This window comes from Carassius gibelio, chromosome B13 (genome assembly GCF_023724105.1).
Source record: "Carassius gibelio isolate Cgi1373 ecotype wild population from Czech Republic chromosome B13, carGib1.2-hapl.c, whole genome shotgun sequence".
NCBI classification, from domain to species: Eukaryota; Metazoa; Chordata; class Actinopteri; order Cypriniformes; family Cyprinidae; genus Carassius; species Carassius gibelio.
Window position 1 is genome coordinate 8,928,715 of NC_068408.1, and position 25,017 is coordinate 8,953,731.

Below are 25,017 nucleotides of genomic sequence, written 5' to 3' on the forward strand. Positions count from 1 at the left end.
GATGCATTACTTGACTTAGTGCAAAGTGTCATTTTTTTATTAAACATGCTCTAAGTTTTCTCTTGTATTTCCAGAGCCCTCGTATCCTAAAGCAGACCCCAGCATTACCGCCCGTCGCAGCTGGGAGCTCCGCAACTTCATCAGTCAGTCAAAAGGTAAAATAAATGATGCTCAAAATGCAGCTTTGCCATCACACTTCAAGGACTGAACAGATTTTTAAATCAGTTTTGAATTGATTCACTTAAATTTTTACTGATTGCTGCTTAAAAAGCATTTTTGTTAATGTATGATTTATTATTCAAATTTATTCTGAAGATTTGCAGAATCGTCTTTCATTTTTTACATTTTAAAATTGTCCTGCAGACACTGCAGCTCGTCAGAGCCCTATGGAGGCTGTGCGGCGCTCTGTACGCATCTTTGATGACAAGCACTATGCGTTCATGAGACAGAGAAACATCATCGGACAGGTGTGCAACACCCCCAAATCCTACGACAACGTCATGCACGTGGGTCTGCGCAAGGTCACATTCAAATGGCAGAGAGGAAACAAAATAGGTCAGTGGTCATTACTATGTGCACATTACATTGTAGAGGCCTTTGTTACATTTTCATAACACTTTTTCTCTTTGTTGACAGGCGAAGGGCAGTATGGAAAGGTTTACACATGCATCAATGTGGACACTGGAGAACTGATGGCCATGAAGGAGGTACGTGCTTGAGACTGTATGTATATTAATTTCATATATATATAAAGCACTATAAGCACTTAAATAAATGCAACTGAATTTGCTTTCAGATTCGCTTTCAACCCAATGACCACAAAACTATAAAGGAAACGGCGGATGAGCTGAAGATCTTTGAAGGAATCAAACATCCCAACCTTGTCCGCTACTTTGGTGTTGAGTTGCACAGGGTATAAAGTTTGTCTGTTTGTTTTATGTGAAGGTCTACATGTCTCTTCTGTACTTTTATTCCTCATTGTTCCTGGTTTGCTCTTGCAGGAAGAGATGTATATTTTTATGGAGTACTGTGATGAAGGGACCCTGGAGGAAGTGTCCAGACTGGGTCTGCAAGAGCACGTCATCCGCCTCTACAGCAAGCAGATCACGACGGCAATCAACGTGCTCCATGAACACGGCATTGTACACCGCGACATTAAAGGTGTTCATTTATCGTTTCCAGATTTTTTCCAGTTTTCATAATTAGCTAATTAATGGAATGTCTCTAATTGCATCACTATTAATTGTTGTTCTTTAACTTCCCAGGAGCCAATATCTTCCTCACGTCGTCGGGCTTGATAAAGCTAGGGGACTTCGGCTGCTCGGTGAAGCTGAAGAACAATGCTCAGACGATGCCTGGAGAGGTGAACAGCACACTGGGAACAGCAGGTGAGAGACTTAAAGGTGTAGTTCCCAGGTTTCAACACCAGAGGGCATGTCAGAGTTTTTGAACAGAGTGGGTATGTGTTCTAAAGCCGCACCTGGCATACCGAAACACTATCTTTACTGTAGATCTCTAAAGACTTGTTCTTTTTGTTGTTAAACTCTGAAGCATGCTGGAGGTCTAGACTGTTTTCTTATCACCAGTGCGGTCAAAAATGAAACACTAAAGCGTATCTTATGGTTTTTTAAAATGGTATCATCATATCTCATGATAAAGGGTCACTGGGCGAGCTGAAATGCTTCCTGGAAGACTTGAAGAGTATGAAAAGCTTCACAATGTCACTAGTTTCATTACAGTTTTAGTATTATTTATTTGTTATATTTTTCAGTTTTTGTTTTAATTTTAGTTGTTCTCATTTTTATTAGTTTTTGCCTTAAACGATTTTATCTAGCTGTATTATTTCAGTTTTAGTTACTTCTATTACTACTTCTAATACTATTTTTTTTTCATATAATATTTATACTTTATTTCAATTAATGAAAACTATCTTACAACAAAATAACAATAACAACACCTCATCACAGGTTTTATCAATAAATATAAAGAATGTTTAACAAATGGAAGCATTTTGAAATGTAAAACAAGTTTGTGTTTAACTAATACTTTCAAAAACAGTTTGCTTTTAGCTAAAATAAAATATTAATATTATATGAGATAAAAACGTAAAAAAAAATCTTTATGTTGGCTTGGCATCCAACTGAAACAAGTTAAAATACTACAGCTGAAATAAATAAAAGCTACATTAAAAAATAAATAATAAAATGATAAAAGCACATAAATTGACTGAAACAAACTAAAAGTAAAACTAAAAATATAAAATAAAAGCTAATTAAAAACTTATACTGTAATAGAATATGAATAGCAATAAATTAACACTAACTGGCTTATATAGCATTGTGGTATTTATCAGAAAATACATTGTTTTCACTCTTTTCTAGCGTACATGGCTCCTGAGGTCATCACAAGAGCAAAGGGTGAAGGTCATGGCCGTGCTGCTGATATCTGGAGCCTGGGTTGTGTTCTTATAGAAATGGTCACTGGAAAGGTAAAAACCCGCATATTTTATGCCTGAGCTTGGCTCTTTATTTACGCATCTGCCAGCTTTCCTCAAACTGGTTTGAAGATGGCTATCTGTTGTGAAAACATGTCCACTCTGCGTTCATATAACACCAAATCAAAAGGAATTTTCCGGGCTTGTCTACACGTGTCTAAACTACCAAACCGGTTCTGCTGGATAGGGCTTCCTGAAATCTAATTAATCAAATTTAGACCAATTACAACAAAACAAGATTCAGGTATCCACCAGTTTTAAAGTTTATTGTTTTTGTAGTACCATCATTTAGTGACTTTTTTTTAGCGTGTAAAAAATCATGTTACTTGAAGTAACTCATGTTCTATCATGTTTGTTAATTCAGAGACCGTGGCACGAATATGAGCATAACTTCCAGATTATGTATAAAGTGGGAATGGGCCACAAACCACCCATTCCTGAAAAGCTGAGCACTGAGGGAAAGGACTTCCTGGACCACTGCCTGGAGAGTGAACCGAAGCGGCGCTGGACCGCTAGCGCCCTGTTGGACCACCCCTTTGTCAAGGTATGAACTCCTCCTCGCCCACACAGCTTGTTATTTCCTTCAGCTCATTCATAGGGTGACACACATACGAAAGGGATGAGGTGCTGTTTTCCGGTGCCAAATTTCCGATCTGTAATGCAAATTAGATCAAACCAGCACTTCTAGTACATCAACAAACATGTTACACACTTGAAAAAATGTGAAAGCAGACATTGACGCAACAAAATTCTCATTTTGAGCCATAAACAAACAATCAATTATTTAATTTAGTGATGCAGCAAAATTTGGCAACAAAATATGTACAAAAACTTGGCTTGGGTAGCAATATTGATTTCATATTTTTACTGAACATTAATTTGAATTCTGTTTTCAGGTGATGCATGAACAAAACTCCTCAAAAACAGTTTTTGTTTTGTATCTACCATCCAATAATCGCGATAAGCTCTGTGCTCAGTTTCTTTACTATTAAACAAGTCTTAGCTTTAAAATTCGGGTCAATTTTCTAACAAAATTCATTTTGATTCTCTTTAATGTCTTAACAGGTCGAATAAATCTTTCAAAAAAAGTTTATATGAGTTTATATTTAAACAACCAGTTGGAGTTAATTTAAAATGCTGATATAAAAACTTAACTTGTGTGCAATTTAATTGCTAATAATCTTTATTTGTTTGTTGATTATCAAATAAAGCTGCTCTAACTGATTATTAAATTAACTATAAAAGTTTTTTGGGGGGGCTAAATAGAAATTAGAATTTTGGTTTAATTACAGAGGGGTGAGCATCTCATGCTGTCAGCTGATTGGCTGCTTGGATGAGGCTGATGGAAACAGCACTAACCCATCTATTGTTTGTCTTTTCAATTGCAGGTCTGCACAGATGAAGAGTGACAGGAAAAGACGTGTATTCTGTTAATGTTTACATAAATGCTAGCACTACTTCACACCGCATGAGGGAGGAAGAAGGAAAAACAGATGTGCTCTGCTTGATACGAACCCCTCGAAACGTTAAAAGCGGGGCAAGTCTTACATGTACAGTAGCATGGGATGAAATGTGTGAGTGCGTTATGTACATACTGTAAGAATAGGGTTAGGGTTTTTCTTTGTACAAAGCATATTGTAAAGCTGAAATTTACCAGCCACTTTGTTAATGATTGAGTCACAGGGAATACATGTTAGGAGACTTTAATTCAAGGGACGTTCTCCGCACAAAGCATCAGAGAATGGGAGATGGAGGGAGATTGGCATTGACTGACTATGTACAATTTCAATGAGTTTTGGGGCTGAAAGTCACAGTAGAGAAGGTTTTAATTTTCTTTTTTTGTTTTTGTTAAAATGGTAGTTTTGTTTGCCTTGCTGCAGAGCCCACTTTTAAAAAGTCATATTTAAGCCTACAAGTAGTTGTGCTGCGTCGGCTCTGCCTTGTGCTGGCCAATGGCGTGCCTTTACCATTTGGGTGTATAAGAGCATAATCAACCAATGAGAGGGAAGAGGCCAGTCTGACTCCGCCTTTCTGCTGCTGCACTCAAACGGGTGGACAAACATGCTCTTACACAAGCATCAACTGCTGGTTCTCTGCTCCTCCAACAGTGTTTGCAATATTTAAAAAAAGAATATTAATAAACAGACCGTTTTTTTTAAATGGCCTACTTGTCTTTCTAAAAAACAAAAGCCTTAACATGAAGTAAATCAAAACAGAGAAGCCTTTTAAATTATTCAAAAGACTCTTTCTGAAAACTTCATGTGGTAAATTCCTCGAACGTCATTCATGAAGGTGGTTTCACTTGGCTAATGCCAGTTCCTGTCGTGAAAATTCCCTCATAACTGTACAAAAGCATGATCTCGTTGCCCTGGTGGGTGACAGTCTTTCAGTTGTTGTTCATTTGCATCTCTTTATTTCCGTAGTTGGAACTCTTGTCAATCTCAGTCTGTCCGATCATCCAGCGGATACCAACTGACACTGAAAATAAAAGTAAAAATGTATCATTTATAGTACAACAGCCAGTCACATTAGCATGCTTCATAGTTAAACTAGGGCTACAAGCACTCTGGTTCATAATATCATTCATTAGATCAGTGGTTCTCAACCAAGGTTGCCAGGGAAAAGAGGCTGAGAACCACTGCATTTCGATCACAATACAAACTGGGTTCCCAAGGGCAAGGAAAACCTAGAAATACCAGGGAATTTTAAACGGAAAAGTCAGGGAGCTTTGTGACTGTGAAATTTGTGAATGCTAGAACACTATGGATCTAGTCGTGCTTAGCTAATATCCACTAGAAATTATTTTTCCCCCAGTATTCATAACTCATTGAAATTCCTTGGTCAACAGATGTGGGGACTATGTATTAAGGAGAAATTCAAGATTGAAACGACAGCTTCATTTAAACAAAATCTTGGAGATGCATGATTTCTTAAAGCAATCTGAATCATGTAATTCAAAAACTGTTTTGTTTGTATTTAGAAAGTGTTTAGATCTGAAATGAAACTTTAATCCTGTGCTCACATGCTATGATATTTCAGGGCACTTTAAATGCATTAAAATGTCATTCATTCATGCACTTATGAATTGACCAGCATGCAGTAAATCCAGATAGAAATGGTTGATATACTTACTGCTCTAGCACCTAATTGGTCTCCTTTATATTTTTTAGAAAAAAACAGATTGGAGGAAAATAGCAGCAGTATAAAATTCCTTTGTTGCTTGATGACAAAAATAATCTGCTGCAATTTTATTATTTTGTTATTCGTTACACCAGCTTAAATTCTAATCAATATGAAAATGCCACCCTGTGCCCTTCTATTTATCCCAAGTACCTGCTAGACAGAAGGCCGATGTACAGATGACAGTAAAGGTGGATCCTGATAGCAGCAACTGCAGCAGTAACATGCAGAGAGGGTAGACCAGCAAACAAACCCAGAAGAGCCAGTTCAGCAGAGCCCAAGGTCGAAGTGGAGGGCTTGTAATAGGACCCGGAAAATGCCCTGTCTTTCTGTAATGCTCTTGGAATTCATCCTGTGTGAGACGAGATAGCACAACAAAAATTACTCCATGCTCACATTTGTTCACTATAATATGCTAATACTAACTAAAGGTCTCATACCAGCACCAGTATTGTTCTTGTTAGCTACAACTAAAATTATTTAAATTTTTTCATTAACTGAAATAAAATTTGTTCGTTGCCAGCTAATTTTGTAATGTTTGTTTAAAGGAATAGTTCACCAAAAAATTCTAATTCAGTCATTACTCACCAGAATCAAGGCCCAGAAAGGTAGTAAGGACATCGTTAACATAGTCCATGTGACATCAGTGGTTCAAATGTAATTTGAATAAATTATGGGTGAATCACTGATGTCACCTGGACTTTTTTTTAATGATGTCCTTACTACCTTTCGGGTCCTTGAGCCTGGTAGTTCCACTGCAGTCTATGCAGGGTCAGAAAGCTCTCACATTTAGGGTTCCAAAGGTCTTTCGGGTATGGAACAAAATGAGGGTAATTAATGACAGAAGTTTCATTTTTGGGTGAATTGGTGAACTTGAAATTAAAATCAAGCTAAATAGAAATACAGAAATGGATATAAAAATAAAAGCTAATTCAAAATATTGATACATGCTATAATACTATACTGAAACAACACTGACCAGTACAAGAACACCTCCACCTAATGCAGGTAGTGCACTTACTTTTTCCTGATAGAGCTTGTAAAGCCAGGCCGCACATTCAGACTCATCCTCTGGGATTTTGTCCAGAGGAATTCGCCTGATAAACACACAAGGAAATCCATGACGGATTATCTTGATGTTGCAACTACCAATGTATTCATATAGTGAGTCATTAAACTAAAACATTTACAAATGATTATGGAGACTGCATGTTGAACTTTGTTTTAGCAGGAGACATTTTCACAAACTATTTAAACAACAGGCTAGTAAATAATGCACAAGAGCAATGTGAAGAAAATTCTTTCATTCCTACCTCACGTATAAATCAGCATGGTACTTTTTCCCGTTGAGCACCCCTAGTAAAGTTGGAATTTCGTTGTTCCTGAAATTAAGTGTAGAATCGTACACAGCAGTAGCTACAGAGGACACACAGTCTTTAGAGGCTACATCGGCCAAAAATACATTTTCTTTCATTTAAATGTAAATTGAAAAGACATCAACAGACTGATTAACCTTAACTCATGAAAGAGCCATCAAAGCAATGTCACTATGGGTTCATCATTACTTAAAGGCAAAGAAGCTCTCACCCGTTCCCCTGAGGTTCTGGACCGTGACACAAAAGCCCTTGGTCCGAGGTAGAAGGTGGTACTTGAGTTTGGGCAGACCTTTCTTCTCTGCCACCTCCATACTAATCTTGTGCTTCTTTTCTGTGAATCGTGTGCCCTCACAGTGCAGCAGGAACTATAGATGCATCATAAAATTGATCATAAACCACAGGAGGAGACAGAAAAGCTCAAATAAAAAAAAGCTAAAAATATAGAGTCATTTTTAAGGGAATAGTTCACCCAAAAATGGACCCTTCTATATATTTTTTAGTTCCACAGAAAAAAATTACAGCATATGAGCTGGAACATGAGTGTCAGTAAATCATGAAAATTTTCATTTTTGTGTGACCAGATTAAATATTCCTTTAACTAACTGTGTGTTTAAAAACTGAAATCTAGTAAAAATGACCAGAATGAGATTTCACAAATATACCCAAAAGTTTTCTGGGTAATCCCGAAGGTTGCGCAGGCTTTGCACTACAGTCTTGCGATCCTCTTCCCATTTCCTTTTGCAGAAGACGATCTCTAGGAAGTACCACATCCAGCCAATCACAGGGACATAGGAAAGTTCCTTTTTTGCCAACACCTTTGAGCTCTATAAGCAAATCACATGGCAGTGTAACAGTGTATTTGCATCATGATACTTTTGAATCTTAAGAATTAGTATTACTTCAAATTAAAAATCATTTAGAATCACATATATATCAAGCATATCAAGATGCTGATTCGACTGCATGATTATTGCACAGGTGTTCCTCATGCTGGCCACAATAAAAGGCCACTCTAAAATGTGCAGTTTTACTGTAGTGTGGGGTCCTGGGGGGGGGGGGCTGGTGTAGACGCAGTACAACACATATATATCCACGCATAGAGTTGATCAGGTTCTTGATTGTGGCCTGTGGAATGTTGATCCACTCCTCTTCAATGGCTGTGCGAAGTTGCTGGATATTGGCATTGTATACACCGATCCAGAGCATCCCAAACATGCTCAATGGGTGACATGACTGGTGAGTATGCTGGCCATGCAAGAACTGGGATGTTTTTAGTTTCCAGGAATTGTGTACAGATCCTTGCAACATGGGGCCGTGCATTATCATGCTGCAACATGAGGTGATGTTTGTGGATGAATGGCACGACAATGGGCCTGAGGATCTTGTCACGGTATCTCTGTGCATTCAAAATGCCATCGATAAAATGCATCTGTGTTCATTGTCTATAACCCCACTGCCACCATGGGTCACTCGAACCACAACGTTGACATCAGCAAACCACTCACCCACACAACTACATACACTCTGTCTGCCATTTGCCCTGAACAGTGAAAACAGGGATTCATCCGTGAAGAGAACACCTCTCTAAAGTCCCAGACTCCATGTAATGTGAGCATTTGTTGAACTGCAGTCAGGTCAAGACCCCGATGAGGATGACGAGCATGCAGATGAGTTTCCCTGAGACTGTTTCTGACAGTTTGTGCAGAAATTATTTGGTTATGCAAACCAACAGTTGCAGCAGCTGGGTGGCTGGTTTCAGACGATCTTGGAGGTAAAGATGCTGGATGTGGAGGACCTGGCCTGTTGTGTTTACACATGGTCTGCGGTTGTGAGGCCAGTTGGATGTACTGACAAATTCTCTGAAATGCCTTTGGAGACAGCTTATGGTAGAGAAATTAACATTCAATTCACAGGCAACAGCTCTGGTGGACATTCCTGCAGTCAGTAAGCCAGCATGCTCCCTCAAAACTTGCGACATCTGTGGCATTGTGCTGTGTGATAAAACTGCACATTTTAGAGTGGCCTTTTATTGTGTTGACACCTGTGCAAGCTGTCTAATCAGCATCTTGATATGCTACACCTGTGAGGTGGATGGACTATCTCGGCAAAGGAGAAGTGCTCACTAATAAAGATTTATACAGCCTTTTGTGTACATTGAAAAAGTCTTAGACCTTTCAGTTCAGAGAGTTCAGCTCATGAAAAATGGGGCAAACATAAACTTATATATATATATATATATATATATATATATATATATATATATATATATATATATATATATATATATAATCTGTATTTTTGACTTACTCCTAAAACGCCAAATCTCTCACAGAAGGTCCAGCCGGTCATAAAATCAATCTCAAAGTTATGATTTAGGACAACAATGGCATTCTCTTTGCCATAAAGTTTATAGCTTTCTGGAGCTGTGAAAAGTGTGCATTCTGTCCCGGACCACCACTCCAATAATGCCACCAATTCTGAACAAACAGAGAACAAATACATACTGAATCGTGATGCATATATTCATAATGCATTTACATTTTCATGAATGTGTAATAGTCCAACAAGTTGATCATCTTTGTATGTATGTAAATAGATATCAGAACAATTTGCAATATTCAAAAATACCAACTTCCTGTTTTGTTAGCCTCAGCGGACACTGAGGTTTTCAAACAGGAAATAATGGCTTGAGTTTTTGTGTACCCTACAAAACAATTGTGGTACAATGCAATCTGTCTTAAACAGGTGAGAAATGATAATCATGACCCCATATCCGTGACAAATATTTTTGCCCTCTTTTAAATTGTTACTGAGATTTTGGTGCTTCATGCAATACTTATTTTTTGATGAAGACAAAAATAAGCACGGAACTTGTTGCATCATGGCTGCTTATATCAGTATCTTTCTTTGGAAGATGTGAGCTCACATGTGACAGCTTGCAGGACTTACGACTAGAAATGGAATAACCCAATCTGCAGTTGATCTTGCGTGCAAGCTGCTTGTTAATGGGCCACAGTGGTAGAGTACAAAGCTGAAGCAGGTTGATAATGAGCCCACTGACCAGGAACACATAACAGATAATGAGATGGCACAGCAACTGAGTTTTCAGCACTTGAAGAATTCCCATCCTTATCATACACTCTTGATGTCCCTGTCTCCACTAAATCCTCTGAGAAAAAAAGAGAAATATAAATAACTTTATCATATTAACCAGAAGATCATGAATAAGATGCAAATACCTCCTAAAATATGTTGCACCTGTAAAAAAAACCTGTATTTGAAATATGAAAATTGACGTGAGCAAATAATCAAATAGCATGGATACAACAAAGAGGAATAACGTTCAGGGTTTTTTTTTTTATTCCTTGTTTCCACATCAACCTACTTGAATGTTGTGGAATTTTTTATTATTATTACATCTTATACATTGTGGTTTTACAAACTTCCAAATTTCCCAAAAGCTCTTTTGTGATCCTGAATAGCTCACCTAAAAATTTCATTATTTATTCTCCATGCTGCTGCTGATGTTTTTTTTTTTCAGGAAACGAAAAACAAGACAAAAAATGTAAAGGGTTCATATTTACTTTTAAACACCAAAATAAAAGAGCATCATGAAAGTCTGATTCAAGAACCAGTGTGACTGGATCATTAAGCCAATAAGTACAAGCCTTAATTTTAATGTTTTTTTTTTCTTAAAAACCAAACCTCAAGATATATATTTATAAATAATTTTTCCTTTTATTTTTTGTTTCATTTTTGAGTTCAAGTAAAATGATAAAATCTTATGAATGTCATAGTCTCTGTATAGAGCTAGAAAACATCTTTGTGAGGAATGTGCTCTTTTATTTCTGTGTGGGATGTGCAACTTTTAACGGTAAATAGTTCATTTAAGCGCAATGTTTGTACACCTCTATTGCCTTCCAAAAACTTAACAACAGGCCCTCACTCCGGATATGATCATGGTCAAGAGACTTGCATTAAAGAACTGGAAGTCATCTTCACCTCCTCTCTTTTCAAATTTGGATTGTGGACATGATTTCTGTCATACAAATGAAAAGACTGATTTCTGAGGTCGAACTCCATTGAAAAGTTTTCTGCTGTCTGGGGATCATTTCTCTGATATTTAGACAAAACAGCAGCCAAACCAATGTCTAATGTTTCCTATGTGGGTTGAATTTTACATTATCTTCGGGCATTTTTAATGATAGACTGTTTTGTAGCTTTTTACTTTGGTACCTTTAGTTATTGAACCTGTATTTATTATTGTATGCATTATAATTTGTCGAAGGTACATATGTCTATTTTTATTAGTTTTATTTTAGTTTTTATTTACATTTTACATTGTATTTCTTTCTTTCATTTTTTTTTGTGCACTGTTAAAAATCACTGTAAAAAAATGGCCAAATTTTCGACAAATAACTGTTTTTCTACAGTTTGTTGCCGTTAAGTCAAGGAAAAACAGTAATATACTGTAAAATGTAAATGTCAGATTTACCGAATGAAAAAAATTTCATTTAACTAAAATATTTGTAAACATCCATACAAAAAAAAATATGCAAAGCCATACACTGATAATGAGAGTAAATACTGAACTCAACTGTATTAATGTGTGTTTGCACAGGAGAGATCTGTTAGTTTAATGTAGTTTTGTTGTTCACCATTGTGTTACCTTAAGTGTTTGCAGTTTTATATTAAGAAATATTCATGCTCAGTGGACTCAAATGAAAGAAGTTCATAGTACTAAGATCATAGGAATGCAGTTTTTTATTTTTTAAATGTTTGAAGCAGTGGGAGTGGATTTAATTTCCATGTTAGAATTTACGGTAAAATACTGTAAAAAAAATTAAGAGTGGTAAATTAATGGTTGAGAGTTGTAAATTAACAGTACTTTACTGGCACCCCTGCTGCCAGTAAATTACTGTTATTTAACGGCACAATTTTTTACAGTGTGAGTGCGTGTGAAGTCTGAGACAATGTTGTTTGTTTGTTTTGTTTACTCTGGATAAATTCTTAAAATAAAAAAAAAATAAAAAAGAGCAATGTTTGTGAGAAAAATAAGACCATTAGCTGCCACAAAAAGCCGGATGAGACCTGTCCCTATCATTATTGTCAGCTCTCACATGTGAAAGTCTCTCAGGACACAGGGCAAAGGCTGAAACCCAAATGTCACAGTGTTACTTATGTTGTCGTGTGTCTACTCTCCGTTTTGGCATAAGCACATTCAGTCTGAGGGTGCAATGTTATCTGCATACTCCGCTCATATGACTAGGAATGAACCAGATTACTTCTAGGTTGATAAAATGTAAAGTCTATTTGCATTAGATTAGAGGATTCAGATTCATCCCAGTTACTCAAATGTTTTGCATCAGTTCTCTGAATAGAGTCTTTCACTGGTTTGACTCAAGTTCTCATGTTTAGCCTGAGACCTTTAGCCTGACACCTGGCAACAAGTGATTTTTGTAGCATTACAAGTGAGTCATTGAATCATTCAATGAGTTTGTTAAAAACACAAAGCTGATTGAAACATAAGAACCTTTTCAATAATAAGAAATTCATATAATATAAAGACAATACTATACAAATAAATGATTCCTTTTTTACGAACGAGATGCCTCATTTATATGATATATGCTGTAGATTACTTTAGTGAAGAGGCGTGATCATTCATTAGTTTCAACCAATGAAAGGATCGTTCAGAACCGGTCTCAAAAGCTATTGGTTGGTGTTATAGTCAGTCAATGAATTATCCAGAACAGTCATGGCTTCAGAAGCAAGCAAAACTAAAAATATGAGTCAGTGTGTACAAATAATCCAAACTATTAATTTACTTAAAAAATCATTCATAAACATGGAGAGAGACTACTAATCTGAACCGATCTGATCCGATACGATAGGTTTACACTACAAGGTAAGTTTACACTGCCTTGTTTGGGCTTAGTTACTAGTTCAACCTATAAACTTCACACTAACAGGCAGATACAGCTGTCGATTCGCCAACAAAATGTACGCTTTGTTTTTTTTACACATGCAATTAATAACATCTGATGTACGTTTGTGGTATTGATAAATCTTTCTATTCTGGCCATTTGTGTTTCACTTAATTGTTTAGTGTTTTGGGGGCCCTCAGAAAGTCGTCCTGGAGAGGCCACCCTCTGTGGATTTCATGATCGATCCTGGGATATGGCATGGGTATCATTTACATTTTAACAATACGGAAATTATACTGCTTATCGATACGTTTATCCATACTCTCTATAATTTGGTGCAAAAATAAATGATCTAAAAAAGATGTCGAAAATTTCAAGTTATTATATTACTGCAGTCTACAAATGCCCCCAATCAAACAGAAAGAGGCACATAAAGCACATTCTTAAAATAAAAAGACCCTTCAAAGAGAGAGACAGAGATTTCCTCAGCATACCACAGCACAACATATTTGAACATCATTTGCATAAGAGCACAACAGAATGCAATAGATAATTCTGGCATATCTCCCTATTTTAGAGGGACTTGTTTTTATCTACATGAGAAAAAAGGCTTTTTTAAAAACATATAATTAATGTAATAATTTATAGTGATACTCAATTCTGGATTTTAGACATTTTTGAAAATGGGGTGAATTCCCCTATTTAGGTGACTCTTGTGGGAGGGAGGTTTTTATTTTTTTATTTGAGTGGTGGAGGGGGTAATTTCTAGAATTTTTTTTTTTTTTTAATATGTATTTAAATGTTTGTGCCAATTCCTGTGTCAACCGTGCATCTCGCTGTGGTGATATAAAGCCATTTGCCCATTTTAAGATGGAAATACAGAGAGCTCGCGGAGAACTCGTGTTGATTGTTAAATTACGCTTTACTGATTTTTTCCCATGATTATTTCGTACGTTATTTAATGAAGAAATATGAATTCTACTTCCACTTCAGAGATTGAGACGGTGCCGCTGCATGCCATACCAAACCTCTCACACTGCGCGTCATCAGCTTGAGATCGGTTTATGAGAACAGCTTTTAATTCGCCATTAACACAGCAGTACGGAGATCAAACAACACACGTATCGATAACAGTATTGTTTGTCCTGAAGCTTATCGGTAATCCGATATTGACCCAATTACCCAATTATTTTTTACCAGTCCAAAAAATGCCGGGTTCCGCGGGGACCCCCTGGACCGCGGGGGTTGAGTGGTGCCTAAACACGCTCCTGATCTTAAGCATCAAGAGTGAACAGGCTCCCATTGAAAAGTACGAGCAAAATTCGTACATATGTTAGCCGATCTGTAGATAGAATAGAAAGAATTGTAAGGTATCCTTCAACAGAAGACAAAAATTACCTTTATGCCCTTGCGCGGTTAGTAGTAGAGCATCAGTCTCATCTTATGGAGCTAATCAGAGAGCGTACGAGAGTTGTGAATCTGGAGGATGTTTAAGTTGGGCTGAGAGATTCATTCCAGCGCTGGTAAACGGAGTTTGAGACCACACCCCGGGGCATAAGACGCTGCTCGAAGAGCACTGGAACCTGGGCAGGGACTTCAGAGGGTCATTATGTCATTTCCTCTATCCAGAGACAACGCTGCCTCAGTGTCCCTATACACAGGCTACTTCATAGTGTTTACTCCGACCTGCAGATGAACATACAGCACACTAGAAACCTAGAACATCACATTTATATTTACATTTATTCATTTAGCAGACGCTTTTATCCAAAGCGACTTACAAATGAGGACAGTTGAAGCAATCAAAAACAACAAAAATAGCAATGAAATATAAGTGCTATAACGAGTCTCAGGTTAACACAGTTCACGTAGCATGGGCTTTTAAATAATATAATAAATAAAAACAAAACAGAATAAAAAAGAATAGAGCAAGCTAGTGTTAGAAGTCTTTACACACACACACACACACACATTCATATATATATATACACACCTAAATTTACATATATACATCACCTTATTTTTCAGAACGACTGCGTCCTCTATTGGATGAGAAGGGCTTGGGATTCATTTCAGAGACGAGAGAAAGCATCGTTTTAAAGAAGCTCATAGTTTTTCTGAGAGAAAATTGATCGTGGGGCGATAAATGTTTGATAATATATTAGTAGCTGTATATTTTAGCATAATTTATGTTTTGTCATGCAGTAGAGAAAAAACTGACATCTTTGTTCCTCACATGACAGCTGTCAGAATTTGTACTCTGGCACAATGATGACCTTAATATTAGTATAGAGATGCAGCTTTGAGAAATACATCATATTTGTCAGGAGCCAGTATTTTTTTATTTTGTTTATTGAATAAACTATTGTTCTTAAATGGATAGCTGACCCAAAAATGTAAATTCTGTGATAATTCTGTCTTCTGTAGAACACAAATGATCATATCAAAATATTATATTGTAAAATGTCTTTTTTTCATACTTTAATGTTGTCCAGTGTAGTTTTGGACCCTGTTGACTTTCATTCCATTAGCAAAAGCCTTAGACAATAATAAATGTAAGTGTAAATAATTAGAAATTTTAAACCATAAATTTGTGCCTTTATTAGATACCATACAGTTAATATGCATATATCCCTGAAACAAAGATTAAATCACCAGGATTTTCAAATTGTTCTACAAAGAAGCAGGTTCTTACACTGATTGGACTATGATTGAGAATCCACTTTCTACTCTAAGCTCTCAGCTTTGCTTTCATTTCAGAGAGGCTCTCCACCAGCATCAAAAGACCTGCTATGACATGAAAATACATAATTTACACAGTGATCCACAAACCATGTGGAAAGGCCATTCAGGTATGACACTGGCTATGACAATAACCTCTTCACTAGAAGGGAAATTAAATCTATTTTTGCCTGCCATTATTCTGGAAAATAGACTATTCAGACTAAATTGGCTGCTTATGAAAATAGCAAAAGCTATTAAATTTACAATACCCTTCACATGTTGTATACAAATTAAAAACATGTTGTACATGGAAAAGAAGGGGGGTTGGTGAAAAAAGGACTGGTGAAAATCTGAAAATGCTCTTCTCTGCCAGTGTTGTGGTCATTTTGAGGTTGATCGTTTTAAATTGACATTCTGGGGAAATATGAAATATGCCCTGGCTGATGTAAGTCGTTACTGAGGTTATCTGAAGCCTGATGGGATGGAACCACCCAACAGAGGAAAGCTGAAGACCAGGGAGTAGTCTAATGAGAAGAAAAAACAAACAAACAACAACAAAAAAAAAATGTCAGAATTGTCAAAGGAGACAATTATCCTTATTATTATCCTTATCCACATATAGCACTAATATTTATCCCTATGCATGTAGTAAGTCATTTAACAGTGAATCACTGTAGTGAAATCTTTGACATGAAGGTATTTTTATTTATTTTTATTTTTTTACAGTAGCCTTTACAAAGATACAAAACCATTAAAAATGAAACCAATATTTTGGATAAAATATTTAACTGCAGGCCTATTATTTGAGCCCTAATGTGTTGGAAAATAGCAGAAAATCTGTGTTATTTTTATTAGATATTTTGTGAAGTAGTATAATGTGATTTTTTTAATCACATTGCGCCACTAAATTATTAGAAAAAAATATTTTAAGAAATGTAAAAAAAAAGAAAATACATAAACGTTTGTATAAACAAAACAACAACGTAAATTTATTTATTGGAGAAAATGACATCTATAAACGAGTATATAAAAAAAGACAACTTACAATATTTAATCATTAATACAGTCGCAATTTTTAATACTTAAAAAAATGTGGTTGTGTCCATTTGTGCAAATCAATAATGTATTAAGAGATTTCAAGATTCGAGATTTTTATTAGTGTACGTGACGAATAAAAATCTTGTAATTTCTTAATATATTATTGATTAGCACAAATGGACACGACTACGTTTTTTAAGTTAAAAAATATTTTCTTAATCGTCCAAAATATAAGTATTCATTTGATATCGAAGAGCATATTAGGGCAGCAGTACCATATTTATAGCAGCTCCTCACGCGCCATTGGCTGAGGGTAATTTCCGGCTGGTGCCGGAAATGGACGTGGCAAGATGACAAGGTCCTGATTCGCTTCCTGTTTTTACTCCAGTCTAACTATCAGCAGTCAGTTGTCTATTATATCTCACAAATTACCTGTAGTGACCGTGTTTCTGACCCTTCTCCTCCGGCTGTCTCTCTCTAATGTTCCGATAGCGCTTTTGGAGGCTCAGCAAGTGCGATGCGGGCATATTGGCGTTGGTTTTTGGGGATGATTTGGGTCGGAGTGTCTGCAAATCGTGCAGGATCTCCTGTGTTTTCTGATGAAATCCCCTTCAAAATTAGATGGCCCGGAGCAGACTTCACCCTGGTGAGTCTTGACATTTAATAAACCCAGACGGTTCGCGTGACAGCTGTAAATACAAACGTTTTTTTTAGTTTTCAGCTTGTTGGCTAGGGCTCGCTTCATAACAGCTGGATGTGTCCTGTTTTGTTTTGAGCTGTCTTGTAATGTTAATAGTCTCTCTATCGGCATTATAAAACATTTTAAGTACAAAGATTTGAAGTACAAAGAAGTTTAGTTGATCTCTCTGGATTGCATGGATTTGTCAGTTGTTACTTGCTTCTGCAGAAGTTAAACATGCACTAATATGTAATAATATCCCTTTGTCTGCAGTCAACGTCAGGAGGCCTGTACAAAGAAGATGACTATGTTATCATGACAACTGCGGAAAAAGAAAAGTACAAATGTTTATTGCCATCTTTGTCCGGCAACCAGGAGGTGTGGTTATGCATGGCCAGTTTTTTCTTAGTTTTTATTATCTTGGGCAATACTGTGTATCATTTAGTATTTGATCAGTTTTTTTATTAAATCCGTCTCATTTTCGAAGGATGACGTGAAGGAGTATGATGGACCGAGTCCAGCTGAGCTGCTGGAGCCGTTATTCAAACAGAGCAGCTGCTCCTACAGAGTGAGTTTCATTTCTCAGTTTCTGTTTATAGTTTATAAACACGGCTATATGAATTGCTTTTATTACAACTGTAACAGATCGAGTCATATTGGACATATGAACTGTGCCACGGGAAGCATGTACGGCAGTACCACGAGGACAAGGAGACGGGGCAGGTAAAATCACTGGTTATGATGCTTGCTGTTAAAGAACATCCCAGATCCTTATATTTTTTATTGTTCCTTACATTTTATTAGAAATGCATACAGTAGTACTCAAACGTTTGGGATTGGTAAGATTTGGCAATGTTTTTGAAAGACGTCTCTTATGTTCACCAAGGATGCATTTATTAAGATATCACTACTTAATAATTAATTAATTTAAAATAACTAAAATATCAATTAAAATATTTATTTCTGTGATGGTAAAGCTGAATTCTCAGCAGCCATTACTCCTGTCTTCAGTGTCACCTGATCCATTAAATTCACCCTTGCTGAATAAAAGTATTCATTTCTTACTGACCCCAAACATAAGTGTATGTGGATGGATTATATAAAGGTATTTCTAAGTAATATAAACATTTCAATGGTTCCTCAGAAGATCAACATTCAGGAATACTATCTGGGTACCATGAAAAAAGAGAGTTCAGGTTGGTTGATTTTTAAGTTGACGTTTTTCTGATTATTTCTTCACACATTCTAGTAAAGTATTACATATTTGATAAATAAATTATCTGCTCCTCAGAGTCAGAAATGGAAAAATCCAGTGATTCTGAATCCGAAATATCAAACCCCAACACACAGGTTTGTAGCTGTTAAATATAAAGGTAGCAAATGTCACCTCACCTGAGGCTTTTTTTTATATTTTTTTTAACTCTTTGTATTCCCAGGTGCCAACAAAGAATATAGAGGGTCAGCTGACCCCATACTATCCCGTAGAGATGGCGCACGGGACCGAATGCTCTCTGAAAGACAATAAACCCCGCACTACCACAGTGCTGTACGTCTGCCACCCGGAGGCAAAACATGAGATCCTCACGATCGCTGAGATCATCACCTGTCAGTATGAAGTAGTGGTGCTCACACCCCTCCTCTGTCCACACCCCAAATACAGGTACATACACAAACACATTCAGTCAGTTTCCATTTTTAGTCCTTTGTGACAGAATCCATCCCATCTTTCCTCAGGTTCAAGTCGTCCCCAGTGAATGACATCTTTTGCCAGGCTCTGGGTGGCTCTCCTCTCAGACCTCAGAGTCTGACCCAGCTGGATCGTGAGCAGGAAGAGCTGCTCAAACCACCGTTCAGCTCAAGTGGCGATAGAGATGAGAGAGGATCCAGGGTGAGAACACATCTGGCCTTTATTCTCTGCATTCACACTAACCAACGCGGGCATAAGGGCCGGTAACGAATAACTGCTGCAAAAAGTCATACTGTAAAGTATATAAAAATGTATTTAATAGAAATGATTATTCCAAAAATATTTGTACAAATGTGTAATAATCTCTCGGTCTTCCTTGCTAAGGAGGATACACCTCCTGTGAAAGAAGAGGCGTATACCTCTACCCATAAGCCCCTGACAGTGGGTGGGCAAACCCAGGTCACCGTTGGCAGCACCCATATCTCTCGTCTGACTGATGAACAGCTGATCAAGGAGTTTCTGAGTGGCTCATACTGTCTGCATGGGGTGAGGATGGATGGATGGATGGATTGAATAATTGTAAATTTTCTATAATTGTAGATCTTGAAGTTGGATTGCCAGTTTAGCATATGTTTGTTTCTGTCTAGGGAGTTGGATGGTGGAAGTATGAATTCTGTTACGGAAAGCATGTCCACCAGTATCATGAAGTAAGAGTTGTGAAGTCTTTGAATTCTTTAGAAAATGTATTAATTCACAGAATAGTGTAAAGGTCTGGATTATGATAGATGCTAAATTGCACTTTGTGCATTTGAAGAATAAAGAACAAGGGAAGAACATTGTGGTGGTGGGCAGCTGGAACACTGACGATCATATTAACTGGGCCAAGAAAAACGTGGCACGATCTTATCATTTGAAAGACGATGGAGCACAGAAAGTCAGGTATGATTATATTTCCCTCACATACAAGGCGCTTTACTCATTTTTTGAAAAATAAAATAATAATAATTAAAAAAAGATACATGTATATAGGTGTACGTGAGTGTATATATATATATAATCTGTGTAATGTTGTCTTGGTGATGCCTCATCAGGGTCGTATCTCACTTCTACGGCCATGGAGATGTTTGTGACCTAACAGGGAAACCGAGACAGGTTATAGTCAAGCTCAAGTGAGATATCCAAACTTCTTGATGCTATGAGGATTTTGGGTTTGTTGAATGCTTCCACTAAAACCTACCTGTTTTGTCTCAGGTGTAAGGAGTCAGAGTCTCCTCATGCCGTTACGGTTTACATGCTGGAACCTCAGACCTGTCAATATATTCTTGGGGTGAGTGGCTAACAAAGCGTCTTTCATTTGACTACCATTTTGTTTTGATGTTATGGCTACAGTGTAGAAAATAGAAAATCCCTTAACCGGGTTATTATTCTGCCACAGGTTGAGTCGCCCGTAATATGCAAGATCTTGGACACTGCAGATGAAAATGGACTTCTTTCAATCCCTAGCTAGCCTAGATGGAGGAATGGTTAGTTTGGAGAATGAACAATGCATGTACAAGGCAGTATGATGCTGCGAGGGAGAGAGAAAAGTCTGATGAAGTCTAGTAGTTCCATAGATCATGGCAATAACGTGGACTTGCTGAACCTCGGACCACCACCCTTTGAGAAAGTCCCTCAGTGACTGCACTTTCTGTTGCTTGAATACTAAACATGGAAGACATTTGAAGAAACTTTTAAACCTGGAGATGCCGCTAGGACTTAACTCTCAATGTTTTATTTACAAATATAAAAGCTGTTGAAGAATATTTTTGTTCCTCTTTTTTTTTTCATGCTTTTGGAAGTAAGATGGTTGGTTGTGGTAAAGTCACTTAAAAAATCTTAAAAATTTAATTATTTGTTTCATTAATCAATCGATTATACAAGTTGGTCAGCTGTTTTAAATATACATTATTTATTTGATCAAACTCCTGGTAGTTCAGTGCTTGCTATTGTCACTGTGCAGATGGAGATGGTTATTACATTGTTTTTAAAAGTGATTTAAGAAGTAACTGTGCAATGCAAATTGCAAGGGTAAATAAACTGTCTTGTATGCAAAGGAAAGAGAATGTTTTCCACTATTGTACAATAATGTGTTTGGTGAAGGGCTCCTCTTTACTCTTATAAGAACAAATTGATCAAGACTATTTCATTTCATTTCATTTCATTGCATTGCCTGCAATGCTGGTTGTTCCTTTGCCTGTACATGTTCAGATGAATAAAATATGAGTTTCACTTTTCCAAGTCATTTCAGAAGATTCATACACCACCTTAAAAATACAAATTTTTGCCTGGTTTTCCAGTATAAATATTTAAACATTCTTAAATCAATATACATTTTCCTTAATTTGCAAAATGACCCCAAGTTTTGTTTTCTGAAAAAAATATAAAAATTATATAATACTTAAGGAAATAATTTTTTTCTTGAGATGAGCATAAAATGAAAAAAGTTTTTTTTTTTTGTATCTCTTTGTACTGGAAAACAAAGCAAAACAATTTTTTTTCTCCACCATTAATGTTACATTGAAAATTAAACCAATATATTTTCCTAACAGAATCATTAGGGCAGCACTTTTCATTATATATATATATCTATATAAAATTATTACAGACAAACTTAAACACTTTTGCCTCTGCATAATTACAAATTGGCCAGAAGGGTCCATTTACCAACACTAGGTGGTGCTAGTGTCTCTTGTTTTTGAAAGTTTTTTTTTCACAGAGAACTAATAATGCTCTTACATAAAAACATCTATCCATAGCTTATTGCTGCTTAAGGAATGTAAATACCTTAAAAGCGATGATTGACAAAGCAATCTACAGCTTTACATCATTATTAAACGTTTGCTCTCAAATGAAAGAGATGTCAACATACACTTGCAAAACATTTAATAAGTTCATATATAAAATGTAGGATGTTTCACAAATACATAATCTGCATGAAGACTATTACTGTACATGAAAATGCCATGTCAATGTAAAAGTAGAACATCCTTCAGTCCAGAAAACATTGAGAATAAAACTTTTGGGGAAAGCGACAATTAGCTAGTCCCATTTTCTTTTTATTGGATACTCGATGCATATTGTCTCTTGAGCAAAACACACTAGCAAACCACAAGCAAATGCTATAACTTCTCCCCTTTGGATGCTGTGCAAGTAGTATGATGTTTGATGTTCTACAGCTCAGACTGATGGGATGGGAATCTGATGAGCCGAGGTGCTGTCAAAGTCCTGCAGCGCCTCCTGGTGGGTGTGGTAGTGCATAGCCACATAGCTTTTGGCAAAGGCCGTGGTTTGAGAGTTGACTGGCTGCAGGCTATTGGGGGAACTCGGGCCAGCTGACGGACTGCTGTTATAGATACTGTAGTAGGGTTCTATACGTGTATTGATGGGTGTAGATGTGCTCGGGGGTCGGGGCTTGCGTCCAGCGGTGGCACAGGGACTAGGCATGCTGTCCCGGGAGTGACTGGGTCCGCAAGCCTGATCCACCAGCCTCCTTTGAGGCTTTGGCGAGAGCATGTACGCAGAGTTGGTCTCGTGGTGTGAGGACTTGTTACGGTTGACTTCCAGGCTTCCTTTGCCCATAGCGTGTAGGCGTGTCTTGTGCTTGCAGCACAGGAAGCCCAAGGTCAGCCACTGGAGGCAGCAGAGCACACGGCGGCGCAGACCCGCGCTATTGCGCGAGTATACAAACGGGTTGATTCCAGACTTCAGGAAGATAAGGGCAAATCCACAGAGCTCAAACTGGTAGTGGACAAAGCTGCTCTCCGGTGACACCATATCCTGTGCCAAAGATATACCTAGCGGTAGACAACACAACAGCACAGAGATGACGATCACTATGCATGTGATCACAGCCTTTGAATCCTTTGCTGTCGCCAGGTTAACTGTGGAGACCAACTGGCAGCAAGTAGCTCCAGTGGCAGCCCCGGGCACAAGGGGCGGGTTGATTCTCCTGGTGAAGGAGTGTGTTTGGACATGTTGGAGCTTGTTGTAGGTCTGGTTGCGGTACAGCGAGGGCACCTGCACTGTACACTGCATGCCCTCGAAACCTGCGGCAATGAGCGGCGGATGAGAAACAGGTGGACGTGTCGCATCCACCGTGATGATGGGACACTTCCGAACCTGAGCGTTCTTCCTCAACGCCTGAGCGATCATGAGGTACGAGATGGACACCACACCTACACAGAAAGCAAAGTCCGCAATGTATACGTACAATACAACTTTGGCCTTGTTTCCGGTAAGACCAAAGTGAGGCAGGCAAGGTCCAGAGCTCCTGGGATACGCTCGTAATGTGACCAACGCCGCCAGCGTGAAACTGGTGGTCCATAATAGTGCCGTGAGGGCCAGAGTACAGGGGAACGAAGCCGTACGGTTGGGCTGCTGACCCAGGACCATGCGGAGCCGATGAAGGGCAATCACAGCTACTGTTTCGAGGGACATAATGATGAAGCCCGAGCTGGTGAGGTGAAAGGCAAAGCAGAAACCCTTGGACACACCGCCGCTAGTGTCTCCAGTGTCTAGAAAGAGCACCAGTGCAAACATGGGTGCGGTGACGCAGCAAATGAACAGGTCACAGAAGGACAGGTTGAGGATCATGAAGTCGAAGTAGGTGCGGAACTTGCGGAATGCCGGGTCGAAGAAGGACAAGAAGACCACCAAGTTTCCATAAGAACCGAGACAAAAGATGAGGACCAACAGAAGGGAGCAGGAGGCGAGGGTAGCTGTGTGGATTAAGGCCCAGCCGCTCACCGAAGCAGACTGGCTCTGGGAGCTGTTAAAGCTCAGAGGTTTCGCAAACTCAGCCAGGTCCAAAGGCCAGGCAGTGCTGTTCATGGTACACATGGGGATGCAAAGTGGTCACAGCCTCAGAGTGTTGACCATTTTGCCTTTAGGTCACCCAAGAGTGAGCTAATGATCCCATTGTGCACATGGTTCATGGTAGACCCTATGGATTGCTGCAAGGACACAAGGGATAAGAAATATTGATTAGTATCAGACAATATGAAGCTTTGCCTATGATAACTGTAACACAATATTTTAACACAAATAAGCAAGTCTAAAGGTCTTTTTTTTTTTTTTACCATTTCAAGGATTCGTTTTATGTTATATCACTTGGTGCACAAATTATTAAAAATGTCTTTAAAGCACAGAGCATCAGGATGACTATGTATCTTATATCATCCGTGCGCGCTCCCGTCATCCACAAATCTATCGATTAAGATGAAACGTGCCAGCAACAATCTGCATAATATGAGGGCTTTTCATATTCGTTAACCTCTGTTAAGAATATTACTGCAGGTGAATGTTAGCCGATTCGCCAATCGTGTCAAAAATGCATCCAAGCCCCCATCTTTGAAAGAACGTATACAATAAATTACATGCATCGTTCAAACAAACGTCTAGTAAATATCTTATAAATCGTTCAGTCTGTTCACACAGTCACCAATAATGCACATAACCATGCGGCATTCTTTCTCCACTTGCCGAAAAAATATGATTTTCTTACCATGGATTCCCTATGTGTGCCTTTTTTACGACGCCGTGTTTTCCACATTTGTACGAATTTCCAAAGTACATGAACGTTACAATCATCCTAGTTAGAGAAAGAGTATCACAGCAAAAGATAAGAATGAAAAACAGAGTGAATTTAATGCGCAGGAGAGTGGGCGCGCCTCACTGGAATCAGAAGCCGTGAATGGACAGAAAGCGCGTGCCCGTGATTATAGGATGCTCACTCAGGAAGCACAAACAGTCTACAGTCTAATTGAATACATATAATACATCACATAATGTGCACACTATTGTAAAATTATATATATACCTAAAATACAATGGAAATTATATATATATATATATATATATATATATATATATAT

The 25,017-nt window shown here is 37.8% G+C and overlaps 4 protein-coding genes across 9 annotated transcripts in view; 2 read left to right on the top strand and 2 right to left on the bottom strand.

Moving 5' to 3' along the window:
- Positions 1-4,654, top strand: part of map3k4 (mitogen-activated protein kinase kinase kinase 4) — a 27,708-nt gene extending 23,054 nt beyond the window's left edge. For all 3 annotated transcript variants that reach the window (XM_052573296.1, XM_052573295.1, XM_052573297.1), the window contains 9 exons: positions 75-155; positions 364-555; positions 637-707; positions 797-913; positions 1,002-1,161; positions 1,266-1,388; positions 2,382-2,488; positions 2,859-3,038; positions 3,883-4,654. In XM_052573296.1, the coding sequence (XP_052429256.1) occupies positions 75-155; positions 364-555; positions 637-707; positions 797-913; positions 1,002-1,161; positions 1,266-1,388; positions 2,382-2,488; positions 2,859-3,038; positions 3,883-3,903 (1,052 nt within the window). In that variant the 3' untranslated portion in view covers positions 3,904-4,654. The remainder of the gene's footprint in view (positions 1-74; positions 156-363; positions 556-636; positions 708-796; positions 914-1,001; positions 1,162-1,265; positions 1,389-2,381; positions 2,489-2,858; positions 3,039-3,882) is intronic.
- Positions 3,266-14,630, bottom strand: LOC127970639 (1-acyl-sn-glycerol-3-phosphate acyltransferase delta). Of its 3 annotated transcripts, XM_052573300.1 has the most exons (10): positions 14,376-14,630; positions 10,000-10,219; positions 9,358-9,527; positions 7,713-7,874; positions 7,262-7,415; positions 6,988-7,090; positions 6,696-6,771; positions 5,828-6,026; positions 5,627-5,649; positions 3,266-4,972 (listed from the first exon to the last, which is right to left on the bottom strand). In XM_052573300.1, exons 2-10 carry the CDS (start codon positions 10,184-10,186, stop codon positions 4,949-4,951), a joined length of 1,098 nt encoding a protein of 365 aa, XP_052429260.1. In that variant the 5' UTR covers positions 10,187-10,219; positions 14,376-14,630; the 3' UTR covers positions 3,266-4,948. The 3 variants fall into 3 exon arrangements, with proteins under 3 accessions (XP_052429260.1, XP_052429259.1, XP_052429258.1); XM_052573299.1 differs by lacking the exon at positions 5,627-5,649 and having other exon boundaries at positions 10,000-10,210; positions 14,376-14,626; XM_052573298.1 differs by lacking the exon at positions 5,627-5,649 and having other exon boundaries at positions 14,376-14,625.
- Positions 14,631-17,056: 2,426 nt separating this feature from the next.
- erlec1 (endoplasmic reticulum lectin 1) lies at positions 17,057-21,378 on the top strand. 2 transcript variants are annotated; one of them, XM_052573155.1, is made up of 14 exons: positions 17,057-17,385; positions 17,692-17,796; positions 17,906-17,986; positions 18,064-18,141; positions 18,563-18,614; positions 18,710-18,768; positions 18,855-19,078; positions 19,153-19,306; positions 19,490-19,651; positions 19,753-19,812; positions 19,920-20,044; positions 20,197-20,274; positions 20,357-20,432; positions 20,541-21,378. In XM_052573155.1, exons 1-14 carry the CDS (start codon positions 17,257-17,259, stop codon positions 20,610-20,612), a joined length of 1,455 nt encoding a protein of 484 aa, XP_052429115.1. In that variant the 5' UTR covers positions 17,057-17,256; the 3' UTR covers positions 20,613-21,378. The 2 variants fall into 2 exon arrangements, with proteins under 2 accessions (XP_052429115.1, XP_052429112.1); XM_052573152.1 differs by having other exon boundaries at positions 17,058-17,385; positions 18,566-18,614.
- A 632-nt stretch (positions 21,379-22,010) lies between these two features.
- Positions 22,011-24,854, bottom strand: gpr75 (G protein-coupled receptor 75). Its single transcript, XM_052573151.1, has 2 exons — positions 24,648-24,854; positions 22,011-24,096 (listed from the first exon to the last, which is right to left on the bottom strand). Exon 2 carries the CDS (start codon positions 23,981-23,983, stop codon positions 22,322-22,324), a length of 1,662 nt encoding a protein of 553 aa, XP_052429111.1. The 5' UTR covers positions 23,984-24,096; positions 24,648-24,854; the 3' UTR covers positions 22,011-22,321.
- Between the last annotated feature and the right edge of the window lie 163 nt (positions 24,855-25,017).